This window comes from Budorcas taxicolor, chromosome 2 (genome assembly GCF_023091745.1).
Source record: "Budorcas taxicolor isolate Tak-1 chromosome 2, Takin1.1, whole genome shotgun sequence".
NCBI classification, from domain to species: domain Eukaryota; kingdom Metazoa; phylum Chordata; class Mammalia; order Artiodactyla; family Bovidae; genus Budorcas; species Budorcas taxicolor.
The window spans coordinates 92584460-92608763 of record NC_068911.1 but is presented as its reverse complement, the minus strand read 5'-3'; the positions used below and the strand labels follow the sequence as shown (position 1 = coordinate 92608763).

Here is a 24304-nt window from a genome sequence, read left to right as displayed (position 1 = left end):
AGTTTTTTTTAAAAAAGTCTTTAAAAATCTCACCTTAAAGAGCAGTGTTGTAAGTAATTCATGGACATCATAATATATACTATAAAACAATGGGAAAAAAACACTATGTTAGTATTATGTGAATGGAAGTTTGTAGGTTGGAAAAGTATTTCCAGTGACAATATTCTGTATGACTTCAGAAAGTATTGCTTCTCAACTTAAATGGAAATGAAGGTAATTCAAGTTTTGATACTTTTAAATGACTCAGGCAGAAGATAATGAGTTGACACTTGTTGAAAGATATATGTGAAATTTGAACAAAGTTGTTTTTAAAATTTTTGTGCTTCATGATTTTAAAACATTGATAAAAGTAAATTAATGAGTTAAAATATATATTGGACTTTTCATACAAATATGCAAACATTTGTATATTTCAAATTGGTCAAAACAATTAAAAAATATCCTCTCATTGGTAAAAATTAAGGCATCCATCATATTGAGGGTTGTATGGTATTCATTTATGGTAGGTTACTTGTCAAGTTTCTGGGTTGTTGGATGACTATTTAACATAGCAAGAAACTGTTAAAAAATACATGTTGAACTAATAAAATGCTCTATACATTTATTAAGATTTTTTCTTGGTACCATGAGGGATGATGCTATACCAGAATTTCCCAGTTATTTGCTTAAAATGGTTCTTCTGCATAATGTTTTTTAACAACTTTATTTCTTGATTTATACTATATAATGTTTTGGGTTAAAAGCATAATTCCATAGGTGATTCTTTTTGGACATGTGTTCTACCCCTAGAGTGATAGGAAGCAGTAGCATGTGAAACAGAAACAAGAATTGCTTTTATGTTGTATTTATTAATTTTGAAATCGTTAATCCTTCCTGGCGAACTAAGTTGCCTTTGGGAGGCACAAGTTTAAGGAAGACATTCAGTAGCGTGCCTATTGATACTCTGTTCTCAATGACTTGTTGATAGTTTCAGACCTTATTAAACTACTTTTCCAGAAGTGAGCCTCAGAATTGTAAGTTGTCAAGACAGTTCTTTTCTTTACATTTGCTGTTGGGTGCATATATAGGAAAATTATGATAGGATGCGGCTGGTTGCAAGGCTGTGAAAAACATCATCTCGGGACTTCACAGGAAGTCCAGTGGTTAAGACAGCATACTTCCATGACAGAGCATGAGTTTGATCCCTGGTCAGGTATGCTGTATACCATAAGGTGTGGCCGAAAAATAGAAAAAGAAGCATTGCCATCTTAATCAGATATGAAAATAAATTGTAAAAGGGTCTTTAATTCCATCTACTTGTTTCAGAGGAGATGGGCGTGCAGTAGTAGTTGGTGGGTTTTTAAAATTCAGTTGTTATATCACATTTTTACATTTTAACCTTTCATTAAGTACTGTTTCTCTTTGGAGGAAAGAAGAAAAGTGAAAGGTGAGGGAGAAAGGGAAAGATACACCCACCTGAATTCAGAGTTCCAGAGAATAGCAAGGAAAGATAAGAAGGCCTTCTTAAATGAAAAATGCAAAGAAATAGAGGACAACAATAGAATGAGAAAGACTAGAGAGATCTTCAAGAAAATTAGAGATGTCAAGGGAACATTTTATGCAAGAATGGGCGCAATAAAGGACAGAAATGGTAAGGATCTAACAAGCAGAAGAGATTAAGAAGAGGTGGCAAGAATTCACAGAACTATACAAGAAAGGTCTTAATGACTCAGTTAACCACGATGGTGTGATCACTCACCAATAGCCGGACATCCTGGAGTGTGAAGTCAAGTGGGCCTTAGGAAGCATTGCTATGAACAAAGCTAATGGAAGTGACAAAATTCCAGCCCAACTACTTAAAAATCCTCAAAGATGATGCCCTTAAAGTGGTGCACTCAATATGTCAGCACATTTGGAGAACCCAGCAGTGGCCACAGGACCAGAAAACGTCAGTTTTTATTCCAGTCCCAAAGAAGGGCAGTGCCAAAGAATGTTCAGACTACCATACAGTTGTTCTGATTTCATATGTTAACAAGGTGATGGTCAAAATCCTTTAAGCTTGGCTTCAGCAGTACGTGCACTGAGAACTTCCAGATATATAAACTGGGTTTTGAAGAGGCAGAGGAACTGAAGATCAAATTGCCAACATTCGTTGAATCATGGAGAAAACAAGGGGATTCCAGAAAAACATCTGCTTTCGCTTCTTCTTCATTGATTGTGCTGAAGTCTTTGATTGTGTGAATCACAACAAACTGTGGAAAATTCTTAATGAGATGGGAGTACCAATTACCTCATTTGTCTCCTGAGAAACCTGTATGCGGGTCAAGAAGCACCAGGTAGAACCAGACATGAACAATGGACTGGTTCAAAATCAGGAATGGAGTACACCAAGGCTGTATATTGTCAACCTGCATATTTAACTTTTATGCAGAGTGTATCATGCAACATGCTGGGCTGGATGAAGCACAAGCTGGAATCAAGACTGCCAGGAGAAACATCAACAACCTCAGATATAAAGATGATTCCACTCTAATGGCAAAAAGTGAAGAGGAACTAAAGAGCCTCTTGATGAGAGTGAACAAGGAGAGTGAAAAGGCTGGTTTGAAACTCAACATTAAAAAACTTAAGACCATGGGATCAGGTCCCATCACTTCATGGCAAATAGGAAGGGAAAAAAATGGAAGCAGTGACAGATTTTATTTTCTTGGGCTGCCAAATCACTGTGGACGGGGACTGTAGCCGTGAAATTAAAAGATGCTTGCTCCTTGGAAGGAAAGCCATGATAAACCTAGACAGGCTATTAAAAAGCAGAGACCTTGCTTTGTCGACAGTGGTCAGTCTAGTCAGAGTTATGGTTTCTCCAGTAGTCATGTATAGATTTGTGAGAGTTGGAGCACAAAGAAAGCTGAGAGCTGAAGAATTGATCCTTTTGAATTGTGGTGCTGTAGAGGCTCTTGAGAATCCCTTGGGCTGCGTGGAGATCAAATGAGTCAATCCTAAAGGAAATCAAGCCTGAATATCCATTGGAAGGACTAATGCTGAAGCTCTAATACTTTGGCCCCTAATGCAAAGAACCAACTCGTTGGAAAAAACCCTGATGCTGGGAAAGATTGAAGGCAAAAGGAGACAGGGACGGCAGGGTGTGGCAGCAGAGGATGAGATGGTTAAATAACGTCACCAACTTGATGGACATGCAGTTGAGCAAATTGTAGGAGAGAGTGGAGGACACAGGAACCTCATGTGGTGCCACCATGGGGTTGCAAAGAGTTGGACACAACTTAGGGACTGAACAGCAATAAATGTTTGGAGGGCAAGTAAGATAGTCTTAGACCGAATGACATTTTAATGTATGAAAAGGCGTATATAAACAACTATCTGAAACAGTGAATATGAAATAAAATATTTTATGTTGGATGGCAAGTAGTGTGCATTTTGTGGGAGGGAAGCAGGAGTCCTGATGGTAAAACTTGAAAATTGTCGCATGTGTGAGATTTACCCTGGGAAACTTTTTGCAAGAGCTGGGCTTTCAGAAGTGATTAGGATGATGATAGATTGCAAAGGGTAGGGCAGTAAAGAAATATTTGCTTGAACCATATCCATTGCTCCAGTACCATTTCCTGAAAAGGCTGTCTCTCCTCCACTGAGATTCTTTTGTTCATTTGTTAAAATTAGTTGGGCATATTTGTTTGGGTCTGTTTCTGGGTTCTCCTTCTGTTCCATTGATCTTTGTGTTTCTCTCTCCACCAGTACCACCCTGTCATATTTACTGCAGCTATGTGGTAAGCCTTAACATCAGGAAGAATGATTTCTCTCTTTATTATTATTTTTCAGAAGATTTTAGAAAAAGCTTTTTTATTGTCTATGGAAATTTGCTGAGATATTAATATGAATTGTATATTTTATATATATCTAGATGTGTATATATAAATATGAATATATCAGTTTAAGAAGAATTGAAATCTTGGTTATGTGGACTCTTCCAGTCCATGAACACAGTGTGTTTCTTCAAGTGATTAGGTCTTCTTTGATATCTTTCATCAGTTTTATAATTTTCATCATACAAATCCTATATGTTCTTTATTAAATTATATGTAAGTATTTTATTAGGAGCAATAGTAACTGATACTTTGAATTTTTAATTTCAGTTCTGCTTAATTTTTTTTTCCTTATTGCAGTAGCTAAAGCTTTCAATACTATGTTAAATCAAAGTGGGAGGAGTCGACATCAGTGCCTTCTTTTTGATGTTGTAGGGGGAGGCATTCAGTCTTTCACCATACAGTGTGATCTTAGCTGGAAGTTTTTTGGCAGGTGCTCTTTCTCAGTTTGTGAAAGTTTCTCTCTATTCTTGTTAGACTTATCGTTAGACTTATCGATAGACCATATGATTTTTCTCTTTTTGTCTGCTTGTTTGGCAGAGTGCATTTATTGACTTTTGAATATCAAATTAGCCTTCATGCCTGGAATAGATCCTACTTGGTTGTGGTACATTACTTAAAATATATTTTTTGGATTTTTGTTTGCTAAAATTTTGTTGAGAACTTTTTCATCTAATTTGTTGTTGTTCCGTCGCTAAGTCGTGTCCGGCTCTTTGTGACCCCATGGACTGCAGCAGGTCCCTGTCCTTCACTGTCTCCTGGAGTTTGCGCAAACTCATGTCCATTTAGTTGGTGATGCTGTCCTAGTGATACATTGGGCTGTATACCCTGTTCGCCCTTTTTTGTTCTGTCTTTGACTGATTTTTGTATCGAGGTAATACGTGCTTCATAAAATTAGTTGTGAAGTAGTCCCTCTTCATCTGGTTCTGAAAGAGATTGTGTAAAATTAATGCAGGTGTATTATTTTAATGCTTCATGCTTTTAAAAAGCAGAACCCCAGTTGTTCTCAGATGCATTCACATTAGATAAAATTTACATTTTCCTTATTGGAGGAGTATCTTAGATTTGACTATGACTTTTACAGGGCTGTTTTAACAAATTTTAGGTCCTGTGTATTGCCTTTTTTCTTTTTTTTAAATGGTAGGGAAAAGTGAAATTGTCAGTATCAATCATTATGTATAAGCAGTAGGTTGGAAATAGAATTATTATCTGAAATAATTTATCAAAAATAATTCTAATACTTGATTCTGTGTTAGACTTACTGATTTGCAATTTGCCTGAGTATGAGTTATGAAACTATAGAATTATCCATGGTAATTTTGGAATTATTAGGGAGACTGAATGAAATGTAGAAACAAAGCAGGGCAAGGTTTGGTAACTTGTTCAAGGTCACAGTGTGTAAACTAAATTCCAAGTTTAGTTCACAGTCTTCTAAGCCAATACTTAACTGGGAAGGAACATTAGATCACCAGTGAGTCTTTGCCAAAAGAAGCAAAGAAAACATACACATGGTATCTATATACCCTCTGCTGACCTCATATACTTTTCAGCTACTCATTCCTGGGGCATACAAAGTGGTACTCAAAGGTAAATTTGAGAAAACACATGGGGGATTCTGATGCACAGCACAGGTTAAGAACCATTATAATAAACCCCACACATTATGTCCATTTTTTTTTTTTGAAAATCATATTAACGATTTGTAATTACTTTGTTAGAATAAACCTATGGTAGAAATTTACAGTTTAAGAAAATCTTAAATTGTGAAATGCTATTAAAAACTAGAAAATATAGGTAACTTTTACCATCCTTTTTAGAAGTGCACCTTTAAAGTCACTAGGTGAGCATAAGAACATAACAATACATGTAACTTGTTTCATTTCTCTAACTATGTTATTGTATTTTGTGGTCAGTTATGATGGGATAAAGACTGATTACTGAATCAACTTGAAGATATGGGAGGGGGTTGGCAAAATTGTCAGTTTTCTCCATAAGCAATTTTCTATCTGTGAATAATATCAAATGATAGTCTACATGTAGAAAGTCATTCTGAAATCTTAACTTATCATTAAATATTGAAAAGTATTAAAAGAAATAGAAAGTACTCGTTTATCTTTTTTCTAGACTAGAGGTGGCAAAGAAACAAAACTGGTGTTTCCTCCCCTCCTTCTATACTAATTCCAAGGCGCTTTACCTCAACATCTTTCTCAGTACATTGCTTCTGGCAGCCACTCTTAACTGGAATTGACACCAAAGATGAAACCTGTTGTATCTGGCATTTTTGTTCTAGGCAATGTACATTTTTGGCGGTCAGTTTTGTTTACTTTAAATGTTGTTCTGTGCCTCAGTGGAGTCTGATTAAAAATAATTAATAGTGGTTTTTAATGTGAGTTATACAAATGGTAGTTCATAGAAGACCCCCCACCCCCAGCAAAACAAAACAAACGAGAGAAGTCCAGTTAGCTAAAAATTAGCATATTGTTTCAAGAGATAGCTAACCACAGAGCCTGTAGGCCAAATCCAGCCTGTGAACTCAAGAGTGATATTTACATTTTTAAATGGTGGGGGAAAATTTTTTTTAAAAGAACATTTTGTGACGTAAAAATGACATGAAATTTAGTCTTCAGTGTCCATTAGTAGAGTTTTATTGAAATGTAGCAGTGCTCATTCATTTGCTGTGCAGTGGATGCTTTTGTGCTGCAGTGGCAGAACTGAGTAGTTGTAAACGAAACCATAAGGCCAACAAAGCCTAAGATGTTCACTCTCTGGCCCTTTCCAGAAAAACTTTGCCAGTTTGTTGTGAGATAATACGGACTTCCCTGGTGGCAATACAGGAAGTGCATGTTTGCTTTTGAGTTATTTAGTAAAGGAGGAAACTTAATTTGATGTTTTTTTCAACTGGTTTCTGAAAAGGAATAATTTAGAAACACTGCGGTCTCAGAACTTCTTTAGACTTAGCCCAAGGAGATTTTCATGTGGTTTGTATCTATAAATATCATCATATTGGAAATTAGTGCAGAAAATTAAAGAATATTTATTTAAAAGTGTCAATAATAAATCCATTATATGTTAACAAAAGAATAGATTTTTTTTAAGAATAGATTTTTATGAAAAATATTTTCTAAAAAATTAGAGAAATTTTTTACAAATTTCTTTATAATTGTTTTAGTAGATGACAACTGAATTCTTGTATCTGTTTTTCCACTCCGTTTGTTGTGATGCAAAACCTTGTGGTGTTCTGACATGGAGGAAATCTGGCCATACACAGACATGTAGTTAGAAAAATGGGGGAGTATTTTAATAGCTTTTTAAGATAATTGTGGATATTTTTCTTTGATAGTACACCATAATTCAAAAAGTGGTAATTTCTTTGATGGTTTTGTTTTCTTAAGTCAAGTTGATTGAAGTATACATTGCAGAGAATAAAATATATTTTGTTTAGATATACAAGTCTGTGCAGTCTGATTAACTCATGAATTATATAACCATCACCACTAAAAATGTGGAATATTTCCATCACCTCTAAAAGTTTCCTTATACCCTTTTGTACTTAGCCCTCTCCCCTCACTCTTAACTTCTGATCTGATTTTCATACCTGTACTTCTGCCTTTTCAAAAATACTGTGTAAATGGAATCATACAGTGTGTAGCCTTTCAGTCCATTTTTGTTTTAGGCATAATGTGTTTACAGTTTATCCATTTAGTTGCAGCTATCATCCGTTCATTTATTTTTATTGTATAGATGTTTATTTTTACATCTATCAGTGCTAGATATTAGGTGGTTTCTGGTGATTCTGAATAAAGCCACTCTAAAAATTACAGATTTTTGCATGGATATATGTTTTCATTTCTTAAATACCTAGGCTTGAGATTGCTGTGTAGTATGGTAGATGCATGTTTCACTGTAAGAAGACTTTATCCTGAGTTAATGGGCCATTTTGCATTCCCACTAGCAATGTGTGGAGGTTGCAGTTGCTCTACATATTTCCCAAAACTTGAGACTGTATGTTTTTATTTTTATGTTAGTCATTCAAATGAATATTAGATCTAGTTTTAGTTTGCATTTCCCTGGTTAGTGATATTGAGTATCTTTCTATGTAGTATTTCCCAATTATATTTCTTTGATAAGGCGTCTATCTGAATCTCTTGCCCATTTTTTAGAAATTTGGTAATATGTTTTCTTATTATTGAGTTGTGGTAGATCTTTATATTTTCTGAATATCTGTTCTTTTTTAGGTATATAATTTGCAGGTATTTTCTCCCAGTCTGAATTTTTTCCTTATCTTTCAAAGAGAAGCTTCAATTTTAATGAAGTTCAGCTTTTGAAGTCTAATTTTTTCTTTTGGGGATCCTATTTTTTTGTATTTTAACAAATCTTTCATGTTAATAATTTAGGGTCACAAGATTTTTCTTGTTTTTAGAAGTTGTATAATAATAGTTTAAGGGTTTATGTTAGGTAAAGTGAAGAGGAACTAAAAAGCCTCTTGATAAGAGTGAAAGAGGAGAGTGAAAAAGTTGGCTTAAAGCTCAGCATTCAGAAAACGAAGATCATGGCATCTGGTCCCATCACTTCATGGGAAATAGATGGGGAAACAATGGAAACAGTATCAGACTTTATATTTTGGGGCTCCAAAATCACTGCAGATGGTGACTGCAGCCATGAAATTAAAAAACGCTTACTCCTTGGAAGAAAAGTTATGACCAACCTAGATAGCATATTGAAAAGCAGAAACTTTACTTTGCCAACAAAGGTCCGTCTAGTCAAGGCTATAGTTTTTCCAGTGGTCATGTATGCATGTGCGAGTTGGATTGTGAAGAAGGCTGAGTGCCGAAGAATTGATGCTTTTGAACTGTGGTGTTGGAGAAGACTCTTGAGAGTCCCTTGGACTGCAAGGAGATCCAACCAGTCCATTCTAAAGGAGATCAGCCCTGGGTGTTCTTTGGAAGGAATGATGCTAAAGCTGAAACTCCAGTACTTTGACCACCTCATGCAAAGAGTTGACTCATTGGAAAAGACTCTGATGCTGGGAGGGATTGTGGGCAGGAAGAAAAGGGGACGACAGAGGATGAGATGGCTGGATGGCATCACCAACTCGATGGACATGAGTTTGAGTGAACTCTGGGAGATGGTGATGGACAGGGAGGCCTGGTGTGCTGCGATTCATGGGGTTGCAAAGAGTGGGACACAGCTGAGTGACTGAACTGAACTGATGGTATTTTTAGAGTTAATTTTTGTATATGGCATGAGCTATGAATTGTTATGAGTTGAGGTTCTTTGTTCTGCATATAGATGTCTGGCTGTTCCAGCATCACTTGTTGGAAGACTTTATTTTTTCTATCTAAGTACATTGCATTGGCACCTTTGCTGTGTATCAGTTGACCGTATGTGTCTGGGTCTGTTTCTGGATTCTCTGTTCTGTCCCCTAGGTGCATGTCTTTTTACTAAGACTGCATTCCCTTGATTGTTGAAGTTTTAGTGTAAGACTTAAAAACAATTAGTATGGGGAACTCCCTGGTGGTCCAGTGGTTAGGGACTAGGCTCTTTCACTGCCATGGCCCAGGTTCAGTCACTGGGTGGGCAACTGAGATCCCGCCAGCCGTGCGGCATGACCAGAAAAACTGCCCCAAATCGAGTAGTATGAGTTCTCTTTTGTACATCTTTTTCAGAGTTACTTCTCTTGCTTTTCTATATAAAGCAAGAGATGGTTTCTTAAAAGTTAGTACAGTGTGGAATCTGAAACTACTAATGAACTTTTTGTCCTTTGTAATGCTAGAGTCTACTTGGCTATCTTGAACATTGAATGGATTTTTTTTTTTAAACCCATGAGTGTTTTTCAAATGTCACACAGAATTCACTTGGAAAATATTGGTTCTCTGAATTATGTAGACCTTTTAAATGTTGGCATATCTTATTATTCTGTATTTAAAAGTCATATTTGTTAATATTACCAATGACCTCATCAGAAAATTCTTTAAATATTGGGAAGGTGGTGGTTGATACAATTTTTCCAAAGTTCTTATTTTTGCTTGGAAACTCATATTATTGGCAGTGCAAAATGTCAATTGTTTTTCTTGAAGTAACAGGTTTAATTTGGTTCATTTTGAGAACATTTTTGCCAGACACTCAAGTCTGATAACCATGCATGGTTGGTTTAGTTCACAGCTCAGTCATGCAAGGGCTTTTTCTGGAGGCCGTCATTGTACTGCAGTGTGCAGCAGACGTGCTTTTGGTTAGTTACCACTTTGTCACACAGAACATTGAGAAGAAATCTTGACTCAAGGGTCAAAATTTAAGAAAATTAATAATGCTACTGCTTTTCATCAAGGACATTCTTAAGTAAAGCTGGCCTTTTACAGAGAAAACATGATTTATTTGGTCACTTTCTACCATGTTTATTATACCTAAAATACAAAGATGGACCTGGAAACCTAAACCCAAAGTTATAACTGTAAGACAGTAAATTATTGACATTTTAGGAAGATCTGAAATTTGGTATACTGGGAGACAGTGTAAGAACAAATACAGTTTTATTAAGTTGTTGTTTTATTATCTTATAGGTGCTATACTTGGTAGATCAGAAACTCAGGAGTGTATTTTCTATAATGCTAATTGGGAAAGAGATAGAACCAATCGCACTGGTGTTGAATCCTGTTACGGTGACAAAGATAAACGGCGGCATTGTTTTGCTACATGGAAGAATATTTCTGGTTCCATTGACATAGTGAAGCAAGGTTGTTGGCTGGATGATATCAACTGCTATGACAGGTAAGAAGGCATTTTGTTTATGATGGTGTTGAATAATTTTCACTTCTCCCTCTTTTTTAAAAGGGATAGAATCAATGCATGGATTTTCACTTAAATGCTTCTTTTAAAAGATGAGCATATAAAAATCATTATAACATGTTGATGACAAAATACATATTTTAAAGTAATAAAACAGATACAGCATATTTATGTTTTATCTTCTGTTACTTCAAATTATCTACCAAGTAGTGAAAACTTCAGATAAGAAGCGTTTATTTCCCTATGTTGTAGGATTATGTTTTTTTTTTTTTTAACAGCAATTTTAATGAAAAGGGATTTTTAAAAATTGCTTTAGAAGAGAGTATATCTGTTGAAAATCTATCCTGAAAGAGAATAAAGCTTAATCATAGTATTAAATTTCCTTTTAGTTTCCCTCTTTATGTATCTGGAAGAAATTGATCTCACTACTTTTTCCCCTTTTTTCCTTGCAGAGTAGGCCTTTGTTCTTTATCCCAAGGGACATTTTAACTTGACATTCAGAATTACATCAGAACTAACACAGTCCTCATAGAAAGCTACATTTTCTTTAAAAGATTTTGCTTAAATTGTTTTATTCTTAAATACAGAGGATACAGGGGATATGTTATTGACTGCCTGTGATCTTTCTGTAAAGTGTCCCTAGATGTTGAGCAATCACTTAAACTGCCCGGGACACAAGATTTTCACTGTGGGTGGGTGCTGATGACTGCAGAAGCTGAAAAATCCTAGATAACCAGATTTTTTGGAGCCAAATAACTAATACACTCCTGGAATCTAGCTATGTCCTAATCTACTTGCACAGACTTTAATTGATTACTGTTAAATCTGTGGTTGATTGGCCATATGTGATTAATAGTAAAATGTGTTGAATAAACTCATGAAATTGAATTAGTTCCACTTTTGGTGAGAAAATAGTCATTTAGGTACATAGTTAGTAGCTAAGGTATATTTCTGCATCTGTGAATTTTCTAAGGATTACTGCTCTATAATTACACATTTTAGCTGTATTTCTGATTATTAGCTTCTTTAGTAACAGAGGTGATCATTAAGTGATATTTGCTATTATGAAAGGATAAGTAGGGCCACTGGGGATACAGTATGGAGGTTCCTCAGAAAATTAAAAATAACAAAGATATAGCAGTTCCACTTTTGAGTATATGTCCAAAGGAAACAGAAACACAAACTTGAAAAGATAAATGCACCACCACGTTCATTGCCACATTACTTTCAATAGCCAAGATGTGGAAGCAACCTAAGTGTCTGTCAGTGAATAAATGGATCAAGGAAATATGCTGTGTATATACAATGGAATCTTTTTCATCTGAGAAAAAGAATACCTTGCCATTCATGATAATACTGATGGACCTTGAGGGCATTATCCTAAATGAAATGTCAGACAGAGAGAAACAAATACCATATGATCTCACTTGTATATTAATCTTGGGAAAAAAAAAAAAACAACCAACAACACAAACCCATATATACATAGAGAGAGAACTGTCTATGGTTGTTGGAGGCTGAGGGTGAGAAGTGGGCAAAATGGGTGAAGGAAATCACAAGGGTATGAATTATCAGTTATAAAACAAATAAGTCTTAGGGATATAATGGAGAATGTGGTGTAATGGTGACTATAGTTAATAATACCATATTGTATATTTGAAAGTTGCTACAAGAAGAAATCTTAAAAGTTTGTTCACAAGGAAAAAAAATTGTAACTGTGTGGTGATGGGATGTTAACTAGATTATTATGGTGATCGTTTCACAATATTCTCTAATTTTCAATCATTAGGTTGTACGCCTGAAACTAATGTTATATGTCAGTTATATCTCAATTTTAAAAAAAGCCAAGGAGAAAGAAGTTGGGGAAAAATGAAGTTTGGGGATAATCTCTATTCAGAGTTTGTTGTTCAGTTGCTCAGTCATGTCCAACTCCTTGAAGCCCCATGTACTGCAGCACGCCAGGCATCCCTGTCCTTCACAATCTCCTGGAGTTTGCTCAAACTCATGTCCATTGAGTCAGTGGTGCCATCTAACCATCTCATCCCCTTTCATCCCCTTCTCCTCCTGCCCTCAATTTTTCCCAGCATCAGCGTCTTTTCCAGTGAGTCGGCTCTCTGCATCAGGTGGCCAAAATACTGGAGCTTCAGCTTCAGCGTTACTCCTTCCAGTGAATATTCAGGACTGATTTCCTTTAGGATTGACTGTTTTGATCTCCTTGAAGTCCAAGGGACTCTCAACAGTCTTCTCCAGCACCACAGTTCGAAACATCAGTTCTTTGGTGCTCAGCTGTCTTTATGGTCCAATTATCAACATCCGTACATGACTACTGGAAAAACCGTAGCTTTGACTAGACAGACCTTTGTAACAAAGTGATATCTCTGCTTTTTAATACGCTGTCTAGGTTGGGTCATAGCTTTTCTTCCAGGTAGCAAGTGTCTTTTAATTTCATGGCTGTAGTCATCATCTGCAGTGATTTTGGAGCCCAAGAAAATAAAGTCTGTCACTGTTTCCATTGTTTCCCTGTCTGTTTGCCATGAAGTGATGGGACCAAATGCCATGATCTTAGTTTTCTGAATGTTAAGTTTAAGCTAGCCTTTTCACTGTCCTCTTTCACCTTCACCCGGAGACTCTTTATCTTTAGTTCCTCTTTGTTTTCTGCCATAATTGTGGTGTCATTTCCATGTCTGAGGTTGTTGATATTTCTCCTGGCAGTCTTGATTCTAGGGTGTGCTTCATTCAGCCTGGCATTTTATATGATGTACTCTGAATGTAAGTTAAATAAGCAGGGTGACAGTATACAGCCTTGACATACTCGTTTTCCAGTTGGGAACCAGTCTGTTGTTCCATGTCCAATTCTAACTGTTGCTTCCTGACTTTCATACAGATTTCTCAGGAGGCAGGTCAGGTGGTCTGGTATTCCCATCTTTTTAAGGATTTCCCACAGTTTGTTGTGATTCACACAGTCAAAGGCTTTGGCGTAGTCAATAAAGCAGAAGGAGATGTTTTTCTGGAACTCTCTTGCTTTTTCAATGATCCAGCAGATGTTGGCAATTTGATCTCTGGTTCCTCTGCCTTTTCTAAATCCATCTTGAACATCTGGAAGTTCTTGGTTCACGTACTGTTGAAGCCTGGCTTGGAGAAATGTAAGCATTACTTTGCTAGCATGTGAGATGAGTGCAATTTTGTGGTAGTTTGAACATCTTTGGCATTGCCCTTCTTAGGGATTGGAATGCAAACTGACCTTTTCCAGTCCTTTGGCCACTACTGAGTTTTCCAGATTTGCTGGCATATTGATTGCAGCACTTGCACAGCATCATCCTTTAGGATTTGGAACATTCAACTTGTATTCCATCACCTCCACTAGCTTTGTTCATAGTGATGCTTCCTAAGGATATCTGGCTCTAGACGAGTGATCACACCACGGTGGTTATGTGTGTCATTAAGATCCTTTTTGTATAGTTCTTCTGTCTGTTTTTGCCACCGCTTAATACCTTCTGCTTCTGTTAGCTCCATACCATAGCTGTCCTTTATTGTGCCCATTTTTGCATGAAATATTCCCTTGGTACTCTTAATTTTCTTAAAGAGATCTCTTCTTTCCCATTCTATTGTTTTCCTCTATTTCTTTGCATTGTTCACTGAGGAAGCCTTCCTTATCTCCTTGCTATTCTTTGGAACTCTGCCTTCAGATGGTTGTATCTTTTCTTTTCTGCTTTGCCTTTTGCTTCTCTTCTTTAGTCAGCCATTTGTAAGGCCTCCTCAGACAACCAATTTGCCTTTTCGCATTTCTTTTTCTTGGGGATGGTTTTGATTACCACCTCCTGTACAGTGTTACTAACCTCCATCCATAGTTCTTCAGGCACTCTGTCTACCATATTGAATCCCTTGAATCTGTTTGTCACTTCCACTGTATAATCATAAGGGGTTTGATTTAGGTCAGCTTGAATGGTCTAGGGGTTTCCCCTATTTTCTTCAATTTAAGGCTTAATTTTGCAATAAGGAGTTCCTGAACTGAGCCACAGTCAGCTCCCAGACTTGTTTTTGGTGCCTGTATAGAGCTTCTCCATCCTCAACTGCAAAGAATATAATCAGTCAGATTTCAGTATTAACCATCTGGTGATGTCCCTGTGTAGAGTCATCTGTTGTGTTGTTGGAAGAGGGTGTTTGCTGTGACACACCAGTGTGTCCTCTTTGCAAAACTCTGTTAGCCTTTGCCCTACTTCATTTTGTACTTCAAGGCCAAACTTGCCTGTTACTCCAGTATCTCTTGACTTTCTGCTTTTGCATTCCAGGCCTCTGTGATGAAAAGGACATCTTTTTTTTTGGTGTTAGTTCTAGAAGGTCTTGTAGGTCTTCATAGACCCATTCAACTTAAGCTTATTCAAGACATCTTTTATTAATTAGTTGAGCTCAAGGATCTCTGTTCTTTTTATTGTAAAAAGCTACTGGCTTCTCACCTAAAACCAGTATTGCTTGACATTAAACTTTGCTAGATAATGGTGAGTTGGTCAGTGCAAATGCCTGCTCTTACAGTGATAATTACTACACCAGCTTTCTTTCTAAGAGTTAAGTGCTAATTTAAATATATGTGAATTTTTGTTTTTATGTTCTGAATTTGATTAAAAGGAAATATTAAGAGTAGTCAGGTAAATAAGAGTAAGAAAAAGAAGATTCAAGAAATGTCAAAGTATGGAGGAAGAGATGGGGAAAACGAAGAATGACATTGAATGGTGAAAAGTAATTTTCCTTGCATTAGCTAGGCTAGTATTTAATTATATTAACCTATAATTTGAGGCATATTTCTGAATATTAAAATTTGAATTTATATATTTCTCTTTATAAATTGTTAAAAATTTAGCTTTCATTTGCCCTTTCCTTTCTACTAGATAGATATTGGTATAAATTTTATTTTAAAGTTTGATTTTGGTGAAATTGCCTTCTCCCTGAAATTTTTTGGGCTTTTCACTTTAGAGTTAAATTTAACCTTATTTTCAACAACCATTGTAAAAGTTTACAGTTTATTTGTAATATATGTCTTTAAATATACCTGATATTATTAGCAATTTAAATATCTGCTTTTAAAAATTAGGTATAACTATTTTTTAGTGGTTGATTAGGATTTGATCTAGAGGCTAAGTCTCTGTGTTTTCAGTAACTCAGTTCCTATATAGAAGGCTGCCTTCCTTCTACTCTCTAAATCAACCTAACTCTAGTCAGTTTTTGAGTTACTTGGGCCTCTATTTTTGTCGTTACAAATTGCTCTTTACTTGTTTATCTTTAGCCCTGTTCATTGTGTTCAGGGAATTTAATTCTGCTGCAAAAATGGCTTAATTCCCAAGCCTGATGTAAGTCTCTGATGTTGAAATGTGTTCTGCCATGAGATATGAGCAAGGATTACTTCGTGCCTATGCATGAGAAGTGAAAGTGAAAGTGTTAGTTGCTCAGTCATTTCTGACTGTCTGAGACTCCATGGACTGTAGCCTGCCAGGCTCCTCTGTCCATGTATTTCTCTAGGCAAGAATATTGGCATGGGTAGCCATTCCTTTCTCTAGGGGATCTTCCTGACCCAAGGATCTAACCCTGGTCTCCTGCATTGCAAGTAGACTCTTTACTGTCTGAGCCACCAAGGAAGCTCATTTATCTGTATACATATGTGTGTGTGTGTGTGTGTACACAAACACAGTTTTTTATATATAGTGTTCAGTCAGTTTTTGTATTCATAAAATGGAAAGGCTCTATTTCCTGTGAGGATAAAGCACTCTTAGACCAAATTTCTTCATTGACTTTGTGTTCCTCTTCAAGCTTTTCTAATAATTAAAGAAAAAAATAAAAAGATGGTTGCCTTAGATTGATCATTAAAATCCAAATTAAAGAAGTCGTTTCATAGAGCCAATGTGATTGTTATAAAATCAGCTGTTGGATTTTTTTCTGATGATATTTCATAATTGATTTCAAGGAACATTTTTGACTTTTAAGAGTTGATTGTTGAATATTAATAAAAATCTCAAAGATGACTATAAATGACCTACTCATTATTTTATCTCTGAGAAGAACTTTAGTAAAACAGCTATTGTAGATTCAGGGTAATAATGTTGGTTTTAATTATTTTTTCTCTTTTTATTTATAGGACTGATTGTATTGAAAAAAAAGATAGCCCTGAAGTATATTTTTGTTGCTGTGAGGGCAATATGTGTAACGAAAGGTTTTCTTATTTTCCGGAGATGGAGGTCACACAGCGTAAGTTCACAGGGAAAACACATAAGTCTGTTCAGCTAGTAGATTGAAAACAAAGCATGTTTGTGTTAGAATAATTTGCTCCCACCTTCTCCTCCTCTATTTTTCTCCTACAATTTGGCACTATAATAAATATGGTGGAATTTTATTGACCAAATCTGAATGATTTTCCTCCTCCTCTTTTCCACAGCTACTTCGAATCCAGTAACACCTAAGCCTCCCTATTACAACATCTTGCTCTATTCTTTGGTGCCACTTATGTTAGTTGCGGGGATTGTCATTTGTGCATTTTGGGTGTACAGGCATCATAAGATGGCTTACCCTCCTGTGCTCGTTCCAACTCAAGTAAGTTATTGTCTGATACTTCGTGCTGTTTTTGACTGTATATTTTAAAGAAATATTCCTGTGGAGAAACCACAGTAGGTAGTTACAAAATATTTTCCTTTAGAGTTAATTTTTGAATGTTTATTGTCATGGGAACTATAACTACTTTTGCAAATATATTAATTTGCTGTATCCTAAACTTAGGCGTGCAGGAGACCTGGGTTCGATCCCTGGGTCGGGAAGATCCCCCGGAGAAGGAAATGGCAACCCACTCCAGTATCCTTGCCTGGAAAATCTCATGGACAGAGGAGCCTGGTGGGCCACAGTCCATGGGGTCGCAAAGAGTCGGACACGACTGAGCGACTAACACTAACACCTAAACTTAGGCGTTGAGATAGAGGAGAATGAACAGTATTCCCATTCCTGTTCTTCTTTGGAGAGTTCTACTGTGATTATTGTACTTATAAATGTGGGATACACTCTGCTGTGTTTCTTGAGAAGTAATTGATGATGGAGAAGTGATATCAAAACTTTTTCTTTCCCTTCTATTTTCTCTTCCATTTCTAAGTTTTTGTGCCTTTTTCAAGACTTGCCAAAACATTCTTTTAATCATGGAGGAGAATTCAGTAAGTAACCAGGAATGTGGAATAAAGAGGTTTCCACACAGGCATGACGGAGAAGGCACTGGCAACCCACTCCAGTACTCTTGCCTGGAAAATCCCATGGACGGAGGAGCCTGGTAGGCTGCAGTTCATGGGGTCGCTAAGAGTCGGACACGACTGAGTGACTTCACTTTCACTTTTCACTTTCATGCATTGGAGAAGGAAATGGCAACCCGCTCCAGTGTTCTTGCCTGGAGAATCCCAGGGACGGGGAATCCTGGTGGGCTGCCGTCTATGAGGTCGCACAGAGTCGGACACGACTGATGCGACTTAGCAGCAGCAGCAGCACACAGTCATGAAGAGGATGCACCTGAAAAATGTTGTTCTAGGGAGGAGGAGCAAAAGGGCAGCATTTCTCATCATGTGTTGTAGTTCCAAGTATATATATTTTATTTGCAGCATATCAAGTGTGTAACTGAAGTCTGAAAACTTTTTTAACGCCCTTGATTCTTTTTCCCTCAACACCGAATATCTGAAAATACAGGTGGTGTGGGTAGTCAGAATAAATTCTGAAGTTTTCCTTCATTCTCTGTTATGAAGATAGTGGCAGCTGACTCAGTGCTTCATAATGATTTTTAATATAAGTAGTTAATATTCTACAGGCAAAGAGGAAAGTGGTAACTTTTGGTTTATTTACTTGAGATGTCTTTAAACTCTAATTTTTGTTTCTTTGACTTTTAAGATCACATTACCTCCACCTTCTGGATCTTTTGGTTTAACTTTGTTTCTCTAATACCAGTAGGATTAGCGGTTAAAACTTGGTAGAAGAAGATAGTTAAGTCCTATAATTTAATGACCAAAACAACTTCTTCCCTTTAAGCTTTATTTACATAACATATTCCTTTCTTGGTGCTTGAACCAATCTGTTGGCATTAGATCATTGATCCTTGTAATCTTGGTAGAATATATATATGGAGAAATAAGCCTGAAGGTCACATTCCTTATTTAGTAAATTAGATAAACACAGTATATTTTATATAGCTGAAATATTTTAATTTTTTAACATTGGTAGATAAATTGTGGGTTTGTTAAAAATCGTCTTTTAAAAATACTTTAAAATTTAAAAAATATAGTGCCTAATAAATATATGTAGTTTACCTCAAATGTCCATAGAATATACTTCACCTTCTTATTGGTGGTAACTATTTTTTATTTAAGATCTACATTCGAAAGAAAGAATGTTTCATACTGTAATAGTATCTGAATTTATCCTGGATTTGTGATATAATAGAAACAAACTGGATACTACATTTAAAAACAAATTTGTTAAGTTTCATCATAAAACTTTAAAAATAATAATGTAATCCTATATATAACAATGATTTACATAAATTCTAGCTTAAATTTTGGGTTGGGTATTTTTATAAGTCTGGACATCTTATGTTTGAGGCCACTTTATTTGGAAATGCTGGGTTTGGACTTATAAAAAGGAAAGATGAATCTTTATTCATAAATGACAACTAGGAATGTTCAATGAGTATCCACCTCTGTGGGTTTTAGGTATTTTTTGCAGTCGTTAATATTTTTGTACACATTTATTTAGTGCTTGTGTTGTTCTGTACATACATACGTTTGTATGAATTGTATGAATTACTGAAAAATAAGGAATAAACTTAAAAAGGTTTTGAGATGGAATGACTGGGATGGTCAGACTTTATGGTGGAAAATACAAGACATGCCTGACTTTATGCATTCCTTCTGTCATGAACTGTGTTGTGGAAAAGGAGCATTGTCATCAGTGTGGGACTTCATCTATGTCTTCCTCACTGTCTCAAACAATATAGTGTCATGCTGTCTCATTTTTGGTGAGGTTTATGCAAACTACTTCTGCAAGACTACTTAGTGGCCCTCTTGTCACAAAATGCTCAGTTTTATTTCTCCTTCAAAAAATGATTGATAGTTGTACATTTATAGTGTACTAGATTACTGGTAAGTTATGTAGATGTGTATTAATATATACATTATATAAAAATATAAAAAATACGTAAAACTTCCCCTTGATTTCCAGTTGTAACCAATATGTAAGGATCATCTTTGGAATTTGTTCAGAAAAACAAAACAATTCCCTGGACCATACCCCTGAAAGTATAGAATGGGACCTGGGATATTATGATTCTAATAAAAGTTTCCCAGGCACTTCTGGTGACTAGCCAGGTATGGAAAGCACTGGTGATTTTACCTCACAGGGTTTTTTATGTAGTGCTATAATGCCCATTCTGTAGATAAAGAAATTGAGACATAGCAAAGCTCACAAGTATCAGAGCTGGAATATGAACCCAGTACTCTCTGACACTAAATCTTTGTTCTTACTGCTTATCCTGTTTTGCTTCTCTTTCTTCAGAAAGCAGATGCTTTCGCTGCCTCAGATAATTCAGTAAACATCCCTGCCATCTCAAAATCATTCTTTAAGCTCTTTTCCTACTTCGGGACATTGAGTAGTCTGACTACTGCTACTGCTAAGTCTGCTGCTAAGTCACTTCAGTCGTGTCCGACTCTGTGCGAGCCCATAGACGGCAGCCCACCAGGCTCCGCCATCCCTGGGATTCTCCAGGCAAGAACACTGGAGTTGGTTGCCATTTCCTTCTCCAGTGCATGAAAGGAAAAAGTGAAAGTGAAGTCGCTCAGTCATGTCCGACTCTTAGCGACCCCATGAACTGCAGCCTACCAGGCTCCTCCGTCCATGGGATTTTCCAGGCAAGAGTACTGGAATGGGTGGTCATTGCCTTCTCCAAGTCTGACTACTAAAAGGAACAATAACATGATCATATTGTTTCACAGGGGAGAGAAGCGGAAATAAACAAGTAATAGATAAATAGAAAGGCATATTCGTGTGTTTTCCATTGAAATTTTTTTAGCACATGTTTTAGAATAGGGTTTATGAAGATAGATTGGGTCTCAGGTAAAGATTCTTGTATTTCTGAGTTGATGGTGCCAATACCCTAGTTATTCAAGACTTGTTTGAGGGGTAGGAGAAGTAGGTAGGGGAATTATACTACACAGTTGAAGTCTTAAGCTGACTTGGGTATTTCACCCCAAATTCATGTCTCCATATTCAGAGTTTAATTTCAGGACCAGTTAGGGAAAGATCTTACATTCTTGTTGTGCATTTCTGCAACATTCTCCCTCTAATTTCTTCAAACACTTTTAGGCAAAATTTATCATTCCTTTTCTTAGGGAAAGCTTTTCTTTAAGCGTTGGCTAAAGACTGGTGATAGCTTATTGATGGATCATTCCTCCAATAAGAAGTATATTTGAAGAGAATTTACAGTGATTCTCAGCAGAGCAAGCTAAAGTTATGTATACTGTGCTCATTCATTGGTCTGATCTCAGTCTTTTATTCTCTTTGGAGAGAAAAGATCAGTATTATGGAGGTATTCTAGAGGACTAAGTGATATATCTAAATGAATCTCTTAATAAGCTGGTTTCTGGTAGTTTAATGGTGGAATTCTTTATTTCCAAGACATCAAGTTGTTTAAAGTTTCTTATGATTTTGTTAGTATTTTATTCTGAAGACGTGATGTAGAGATGTACATGCTTTAAAATCTAGTCTTCAATGATGGTTTTAATTTATTTTAAAATAAAAAAATATTCTAAAATAGATTTATCATAAAGGTGCAGAAAAAAGTGACATGCTTAAAAAAAAACAAAACTATTGCTTAAAAAAAAATACCAAAAACTATGCTTCTTTCTTTATAACCTGTAACCACTATATTTCTAACATTATTTCACGTTATCACTGTTTTCCCCTCTGTCCTGGGTGAAAGCCTTAGAGACAGCTCCTTCTGTTCCTAGCCCTGTTATTTATGAAGTCCCGTTCATTTACCTTTTCATCCTTCCTGATCCTCTTGTTTTCAGGACGTTTTTGTACTGGAGGCTGAGATTATTTCTGCAGTCTTGTAGCTGATCTTGTTTCCAGTCCTGTCTCTGTCTATAGTATTTGCTCTACGGTAACATTTTACATGTCTGATTATGTTACTTCTGTGCTTACAAATATTTGAAGGCTCTCAGTGATCCAGCAGCAAGAATACAAAGTTTGAAGTCTGACAGTGGTCTTCCATACTTTCTCTTTTGATTATTTTCTCTCATCAACACCCTAAGCCATCCATCGTATACATCTATAAGGCTATTAGTTATGTGCCATCCTTGAAAGAATAGAGAAACTAGTGCTCAAGTCAGGTTTTCTCTTTTGTGATTCACCTGAATAACCTTGGTTAAGAAAGGTTTTAGTCATTTGTGAGCATCTTCCATTCTCATACTTGATTATAAGCTCCTTGAAGATGAGGTATGTATTGTAATCACTACTGCATCTCACATAGTGTTTCTATGTAATAACCATTCTGTAAGTAATGAATTGCTGAATTTTCTTTGTTTCATTTAATGTTATACTAAGATGATAATGCAGTATATTCAGGAATTGTTTCGTAAATGTTTGAGGTGCTTTAGGGCTTTACTTTAAAGATAAATCTTGGGACCATGTTTCTTGGGGATAAGATAAGTTGAAGTATTTCAAGCTTTTATAAGAAAATGCCATTATTCAATTTTCTGTGATCACAGGTGTGAAAACATCCTTTTAATTTGCATCACCTGGGTCACATTTCTTTTACCTGTCCTGAAACTGTCGTTCCACATGCAGGTAGATAGATGCTCTTATGATCTCCAGTCAGTAAACTGAATGCAAACTTGTTTTTTTAGTACCAGTGAGCCATGTATGTGAGGGAATTGAGGCACTGACTCTATTATTAAGAATTCTTATTGTGGTTAGAGTTAATGCGATTTCAATAAAACTGTTTGCATTGTTTCTATAACCATATGTAAGCTTAAGTTTTTTGCTTATAAAATCTATGTGCTAATAAAAAAAACCACTTGATAAGAAACTGCATTTTAGGGGCTAGAAATTCCTTGCATTTAAGAAGGTATGACGTTAACTTCTTGTTAAATTTTGAAGGCTATAGTAATAGAACTAGAGCATTGCAACGTTGGTGCTTGTTAAATGACTTCAGTCTCTTCAGTCCTGGCGTCGTGACGTTTTGTCTAGGTTTTGAAAAGGACTGAAGGCTTTTAGATGTTTAGAATTTTGAGTTGAGCATACAAAATAATCCTGTTGACCTTAATATTAAAGTAATGATAAGTTGATGTTTCACACTATGTCAAATTATTATCCACCAGGAAACCAAGCCGTCTCTGACAGTGGTTTGTAGGATTTTCCTGTTGAGTCTATATTTGTTTAAAATTAAGAAGATATAAAGGGGCAGCATAATAGTATCTAGCCAAGTCTGTTTAGGAAAGTGTGCTGCTCCCTTATTTTGGAAGAATGCAGGGAGAAGTTTACTGAATTTTACTGAATATTTAATATGCTAATATTCAGTTATACTTACAAAATATTACATCTGTAGAAGTGCATCTTGAAGTAGGTTGATTGCTAAATGGTTGAGGTTTGTGAACACAAATTTCTCTTGATTTTTCTCTTTCACCTTCTGTTCTATTTAAAAATTAATTACAAATGGTTGCTTGTTATAGCAATACAGATTATACAGAAAGAAGTATGTCCAAAAAAAGAAAGAATCATTTGTTCCCCCTTTCCTTTATTAGTTACTGAAATAACCAGTTTTAGGTTGGTGTGTATCTTTTGACATCTTTCTCTAATCTCACTTGTTTGCATATATACTTTTCCTTTTTATAAACTAGAAAATGTTATTCTGTAGTTACTTTCCTTTTATCTAACAGTATACTGAGGATAGCTTTTCAGCTCAGTATTTTCCATCTATCTCACTCTGACTGATGTTTTTAAGTGAAGTTTAGTGCAGTATAATGCATGCTCACGAGATACCAAAAGTTGATGTTTTATTGGCTTAGAGTTTGTGTTAGGTTTCTACTAAGGGCTAGAACTTACGTTTCACAAGTAGTTTTTAATTGTATTATTTTAGGATATTTAAAATATATGCTACTGTCTACTCTTCAGCATATCCGTGCGTGCGCCCCACCCCCCCACCCCCCCGCCCAATTCATGCCTAAAAATTAGTACAGGGCTACTAGAAATGCTTTCTGTATTCATTATTTTTGTATTATAACCTAAATTACAACTTTTATGTATACTTTTAAACTAATTGTGGGGAGAACTGACATAAATGATCCATAGACATGCTGCAGCTTGACAAAGTGTTGCTCTAGGTGTGTATAAGTTATTTCTCTTACAAATGTACGGACAGATCCACTTGGATTGTCTGAAAGCAAAAAAGAAGGGCAGGGGAGAAGTGAAAGTGTCGGGGGATGGGGGGATGGAGGAGGGGGAGTCAGTATCAAAAGCTTAAAACAAGTTAAAGCTGCACATTAAAATTAATCAAAACACCTTATTTCTAAAAATAACATACTAAATTAAAAAATCTTGAGATCAGTTTTCCTTTGGCCTGTGGAGGGCCCCGTCCCATTTGCCAGTTTGCACATGGGGCTGTT

The 24304-nt window shown here is 36.0% G+C and overlaps 1 protein-coding gene across 1 annotated transcript in view; it reads left to right on the top strand.

Annotated features, from left to right (window-relative positions):
• The window catches only part of ACVR2A (activin A receptor type 2A), a 91550-nt gene that overhangs the window by 45001 nt on the left and 22245 nt on the right, over positions 1-24304 (top strand). Inside the window, exons 2-4 of the mRNA XM_052662413.1 lie at positions 10412-10619; positions 16762-16871; positions 17059-17213. Coding sequence (XP_052518373.1) covers positions 10412-10619; positions 16762-16871; positions 17059-17213 — 473 coding nt within the window. The remainder of the gene's footprint in view (positions 1-10411; positions 10620-16761; positions 16872-17058; positions 17214-24304) is intronic.